General features: G+C 36.2%; 1 protein-coding gene across 1 annotated transcript in view; it reads right to left on the minus strand.

Moving 5' to 3' along the window:
• The window catches only part of LOC103581904 (centrosomal protein of 192 kDa-like), a gene marked incomplete at its 5' end in the record, with an annotated part of 28,573 nt that overhangs the window by 13,359 nt on the left and 8,653 nt on the right, over positions 1 to 6,561 (minus strand). The window contains 2 exons of the mRNA XM_008563620.1: positions 890 to 1,016; positions 1,101 to 1,929. Of these exons, the coding sequence (XP_008561842.1) occupies positions 890 to 1,016; positions 1,101 to 1,929 (956 nt within the window). The remainder of the gene's footprint in view (positions 1 to 889; positions 1,017 to 1,100; positions 1,930 to 6,561) is intronic.

Here is a 6,561-nt window from a genome sequence, read left to right on the forward strand (position 1 = left end):
ACACCGAGGGTTGCGATCCCATTGCCGGTCCCCGGTACGGGCACAACACCGAGGGTTGCGATCCCGTTACCAGTCAGTAAAAAAGATAAAAAGAAAAAAAAAAAAAAGAAAAGAAAAGCCAAAGATTTTAAACACACCACAACATGTCACAGCCAGATGACCTTCAAATTTACTTTGGCTGGGTGACTTCTAATGTCTTTCAAAATATGAATTTAACTGTTAAAGAAGAAGTGGCTGTATACATGAAAAAGTATTTCAAAATGAGGCATCCACAAGGGGTCATTTAAACACAAAAGAACTAAGCTCTCCACTGATGTATAGCTCCAGCTGACCTGTATCACATTTCAGGTGAAGATGCAAAATGTCAATGGCAGCTTGGTAAAGAGTTAACAGATAACTTTGCAATCCAATATTTTGAAATGAAATAAAACTATATTTAACAGTTTTGATAATTTCATTTCTTAGGCAAAATTTGCCAATTATTAGAACCTTTCAAAAGGGAAACATATAAACAAAATCTCTTATAAAGCCATAAAAGAAAGCATTAAAATTTAAATCTGCATGGTTATTCATCTCAATATCATCAATATAGCCAAACATAATAAGATAAGCAAGTATGTATTCACCAGAAGTATTAAATAAACCACGACAGACCTATTATGGAGTCTCTAACATCACTAATTTTCTTTCAAATAGATAGAATGATTATATTACAATAAGTGAAAAAAGCACAGTGCAAAAAAAATGCTGGAAAGAAATTCACAAAATATTTACAATGGTTACCTTTGAGAGATGAACCTAAAGATGAGTAATTTTCCTTCTTTACACTTTTTCCAATTTTCCTATACTGAGCACATCTTTGTTGTTTAAAAAAAAGGTAAGTACCTACCCTGATAAACTTGTTCCAGAAATGTCACTGGGAGAAGAGTGACTAAGTGGTGAAGTGGAAGGTCTAAATCTTTCATGGTCCTCCTCTTTGCCATGTCCACCATGCTCAGCAGAGGCATTTTTCATATCTATCAGAAAGGTGTATTTTCTAATGAGAACAGAAAAAAGTTCTGCATAATTTTGTGAATGTGATCAATTACTCAGACACTTACCAGTATTTTTAGGTGAGACTACACAATGTTTTTCAAAAGTCACATGCTTTTCAGTGTCGCTTGTTTCACTAACATACTCATTTCTGTTCTGATTCTCTCTATCATCTTGTATTTCTTCACACTCTTCTGACAGCCAAAGGGATGTTGTTCTGGGGTTCCTTACTGATGAATACGTATTAGCTGTGGCAGTGGAAAGTGAGGTAGCTTTTTCACTGTTACCAATATCTGGTAATTTGTTGTCAATGGAATTTGTTTTCAAATCAACTGCTGCACTCTCATTGTCTCTCATATTTGTAAGCACTGAACTTGAAGAGTTTACAGTTCTAAACGATTCCTGGTTCTCACTCTCTCCATTTTCACCACAAAAAATAGCTGCTATGTTTTCTTTTGGTTCCCTTACACTTACATCAGTAGCACCTAAGTCCATTGTATGGATGTCTTTAATTTGTTCTTTTGGCAAAGATGAATCCAAAATATCAGACATACTACATCTTGAAAAGTTTTCCAATCCACCTTCACATCTACTAACTTCTGTTTTTTTAAGGTATTTCTCCATATCAAACGCACTGGATCCATTACTTTTTTCTAAATCATTAGGTAAGAAATGAGACACATTAGAACAGTCCTTCTGTTTATCATCTTCCGGAAAAGCCTTATCTCTGGTTTTATTTGAAAGTGCCTTGATCATGGCAGCAAGCTGAGAAGGATCAGCACTAACTGAGGCATCCGCAATGGCTGAAGCAATGGTGCTTATACTCAGCACAGAATCACCACTACCAGGCAGCTTGTCTTTGTATCCTTGGAGTTTGTTTTTCATGAAGAAAGTGTCCTAGAAATGAGAAAATTTACATCAGATAAATTTACCCCAGTTCTATGGACATGTACATATTAATCTTTATTTATAAGTACTATGTAAGGTTTAACAGCAACGAGAAATTAATGATACACCAGTTAAACATCCCCATGAAAAAGACAGTTGTTACCAACTTTAATTACATAGTATCATGTTATTCACAAAATCTGATTGTCATTCGTTTAAAAAAAAAACCTTTAGAAACTAAAGAGATGCTAAAACTGGGAGAATAACTTAAAACCAAAATATGAAGATATTGAGACTGAAATGCCACTGAGTCATTGTGATTGACTACAAGTATAAATCTTGGCAACTTCATTCAATTATTAGAAATATTTATAAGCAAGACATAAATAAGAACCATGAGTAAAAGACTGAAATGGGCCCAACAGCAAAGAAAGAACTATTTAACAAAAAATGCATGTTAAAACTTCTGTCTCCAGTAATAGCAACCTCCAGTAATAACAGACTAGGTAATCCAAACCAAGCTCTTTCTGAGAGTAATTAGAAGTGAACAGCATATTCAAAACATCTCTTTCAGAGTACTGAAGAGCTAAAAATGCAGTGCAAACTTATGGGGCCAATATCTAAGAGACGAAAGTATCCCAGAGGGGTAAACCTAATATTGGGATGCTTTTCCCTGGGGGGATCTGCTGCTTCAAGAAGAGGCTAAGAAAAGCTGTTTTTTGTGGCAATAAGGGTGTAAAACTTGAGTTTAAAGTCTGCCAATGACTGAGGTTGGGGGGCGAGGAGGGTAGAGTGGCATGTGTGTACACCACCACAGTAAAACATCCATGCTTTGCGATGAGACCACAAAGGAGTAAAGGTAAACCAACAAAACAACATTAGACTGGCCCTCACAATGACTGAAGCTCAGTTCCCATCTGCCAGTCCAGATAACTAAATTAAAGTGATCTGAGATTGCTCGTGTTCCTCCCTCCTGGTCAGAAACAAACACAAATCCAGTCTGGAATATATCATCTCTCTCGGTCTCAAATTATTTCAACAATTTTTCCTGTAAACAGCAAGATAAAACAAAAGATACCTAAGCACTTTATATATCTGAGTAAAATGGATAAAACCAAAGAAAAAAAATTAAAAGCAGGCAGAGATAAGATATACTATTTTTAATGAAATAACAATAAGACTAACAGCCAACATTTATTAATTTTATTTTTTTAAAGGGAAAAAGGTAATGTTTCTTAGCATATGATACATATATATCTCATTGCGGGTTTTTTTCTTCCAAATTTTCTTTTATTTTGTCAATATACACTGTGTTTGATTATTGTGGCCCATTACCAAAACCTCCCTCCCGCCTCCCTCCCAACAACGTCCTTTCGGTTCACTTCTCGTATCAACTTGAAGGAATTGTAATTGCTGTGTCTTCTTCCCTCCCTGCCCCCCGCCCCCCGTATTTTTTATGTATTTATTTATTTATTTTTAGCTCCCACAAGTAAGTGAGAACATGTGATATTTCTCTGTCTGTGCCTGACTTGTTTCACTTAATATAATTCTAAGTCCATCCATGTTGCTGCAAATGGCAGTATTTCATCCTTTTTTTATAGCTGAGTAGTATTCCATTGTGTAAATATACCACATTTTCTGTATCTACTCATCTGATGATGGACATTTGGGCTGGTTCCAACTCTTGGCTATTGTAAAGAGTGCTGCAATAAACACTGGGGAACAGGTATACCTTTGACTTGTTGATTTCCTGTCCTCTGGGTATATTCCCAGCAGTGGGATAGCTGGGTCATATGGTAGATCTATCTGCAATTGCTTGAGGAACCTCCATACCATCTTCCATAGAGGCGGCACCATTTTGCACTCCCACCAACAATGTATGAGAGTTCCTTTTGCTCTGCAACCTCACCAGTATTTATCGTTCAGCGTCTTTTGGATATTAGCCATCTTAACTGGGTGAAATGGTATCTCAGTGTGGTTTTGATTTGCATTTCCCGAATGCTGAGTGATGTTGAGCATTTTCTCACATCTGTTGGCCATTCATATATCTTGCTTTGAGAAATGCCTACTTAGCTCTTTTCCCACTTTTTAATTGCGTTACTTGTTTTTTTCTTGTAAAGTTGTTTCAGTTCCTTGTATATTCTGGATATTAACCCTTTGTCAGATGTATATTGTGCAAAAATTTTCTCCCATTCTGCTGGCTGTCTTTTAACTCTGTTAATTGTTTCTTTTGCTGTGCAGAAGCTTTTTAGTTTGATATAATCCCATGTTTATTTTTCCTCGGGTTGCCCGTGCTTTAGGGGTTGTATTCATGAAGTATGTGTCCATTCCTACTTCCTGAAGTATTTCTCCTATGTTTTCTTGAAGAGATTTTATTGTTTCACGGTGTATACTTAATTCTTTAATCCATTTTGAATTGACTTTAGTATATGGTGAAAGGTATGGCTCTAGTTTCATTCTCCTGCATATTTTTTTTTCTTTTTTTTTTGGCAGCAAGGGGATCACAACCCTTGGCATGGTGTGATCCACACTATGCTCAGCCAGTGAGCACACTGGCCATCCCTATACAGGACCTGAATCTGCAGCTTCGGCGCTCCCAGCGCCATATGTCCCAGAATAAGCCATGGGACCGGCCCTCTCCTGCATATTGATATCCAGGTATTCCAGCCCGATTTCCTGAAGAGGCAGTCTCTTCCCCAGTGTATAGGCTTGGTGCCTTTGTCAAAGATCAGATGGCTGTAGGTGTGTGGGTTGATTTCTATTCTATTCCACCGATCAGTGGGCCTGGCAAGCTTTCTTGATTTCCCTTTCTGCATGCTCACTATTGGAGAATAGAAATGCTACTGATTTTTGTCTGTTGATTTTGTATCCTGCTACTGCACTGAAATCATTTATCAACTCCAAGAGTTTTTTGGAGAGGCTTTAGGCTGTTCGATGTACAGGATCATGTCATCTGCAAACAGGGATAGCTTGACTTCATCTTTTCCAATCTGGATGCCCTTTATTTCCTTCTCTTCTCTGATTGCTGTGGCTAATACTTCCAACACTATGTTAAATAGGAGTGGTGAGAGTGGGCATCCTTGTCTAGTTCCTGTTCTTAAAGAAAAGCTTTCATCTTTTCCCCATTCAGGATATTATTGGCAGTGGGTTTATTATATACTGCTTTAACTATATTGAGATAATTTCCACCTGTACCTAACTTATAGAGGGTCTTTGTCATGAATGAATGTTGAATTTATCAAATGCTTTTTCAGCATATATAGAGATGACCATATGGCCCTTGCTTTTGATTTTATTAATATGGTGTATCACATTTATTGATTTGCATATGTTGAACCAACCCTGCATCCTTGGTATGAATCACACTTGACTGTGGTGAATAATTTTATGGATGTATTACTGTATTCTGTTAGCTAGTATTTTATTGAGGATTTTTGTATCTATATTCATCAAGGATATCGGCCTGTAGTTTTCTTTTTTAGTTGTATCTTTACCTGGTTGTAGTATCAGGATGATGTTTGCTTCATAAAATGAGTTTGGGAGATTTGCCTCTGTTTCAAACTTTTGGAATAGTTTGTAAAGAATTTGTGTCAATTCCTCATTGAATATTTGGTAAAATTCTGCTGTGAATCCATCTGCTCCTTGGCTTTTCTTTGTTGGGAGCCTTCTGATAACAGCTTCAATCTCCTTTATTGTTATTGATCTGTTCAGATTTTCTACATCTCCTTGACTCAGTTTTGGTAGCTTATGTGTGTCCAGAAATTTATCCATTTCTTTCAGATTTTCAAATTTCTTGGTATTTAGTTGTTTATAGTAGTCTCGAATGATTCCTTGTATTTCAGAGGTATCAGTTGTACTATCACCTTTTTCATTTCTAACTTTTGTTATTTGGGTCATTTCTCTTCTTTTTTTAGTTAGCTGTGCTAATGGTTTGTCAATTTTATTTATCTTTTCAAAAAACCAACTTTTTGATTGATTAATTTTTTGTGTCATTTTTTGGGTTTCAACTACCTTAAGTTCTGCTCTGATCTTAATGATTTCTTTCCATCTGCTAACTTTGGGTTTGGATTGTTCTTGTTTTTCTAGTGAAGTATTAGGTTGTTCACTTGCCATCTTTCCATTCTTCTGAAGTAAGCATTTAATGTGATAAATTTCCCCCTTAGTACTGCTTTTGCAGTATCCCACAGGATTTGCTATGATGTATCATTGTTTTCATTAGTTTCAGGAAATTTTTTGATTTCCTGTTTGATTTCTTTTGGACCCATAAGTCATTAAGTAGAATGCTGTTTAATTTCCATGTGTTTGTATAGTTTCCAGAATTTTGTTTGTTATTGATTTCTAATTTTAATCCATTGTGGTCTGAAAAAATACATGGGATAATTCCAATTTTTTTGAATTTGTTGAGACTTGATTTGGGACCTAACATGTGATCTATCCCAGAGAGTGATCAATGTGCTGATGAGAAGAATGAATATTCTGAGGTTCTTGAATGGAATGTTCTGTAGATATCTGTCATGTCCAGTTGGTCTAGATTGTTGTTTAGATCTTGTGTTTCTTTGCTGATTCCTTGCTTAGATGATTTGTCCAGTATTGACAGTGGGGTGTTCAGGTCCCCTGCCATTATGGTATTAGTGCCTATTT

This window comes from Galeopterus variegatus, unplaced genomic scaffold (assembly GCF_000696425.1).
Source record: "Galeopterus variegatus unplaced genomic scaffold, G_variegatus-3.0.2 Scaffold14219, whole genome shotgun sequence".
Taxonomy (NCBI): domain Eukaryota; kingdom Metazoa; phylum Chordata; class Mammalia; order Dermoptera; family Cynocephalidae; genus Galeopterus; species Galeopterus variegatus.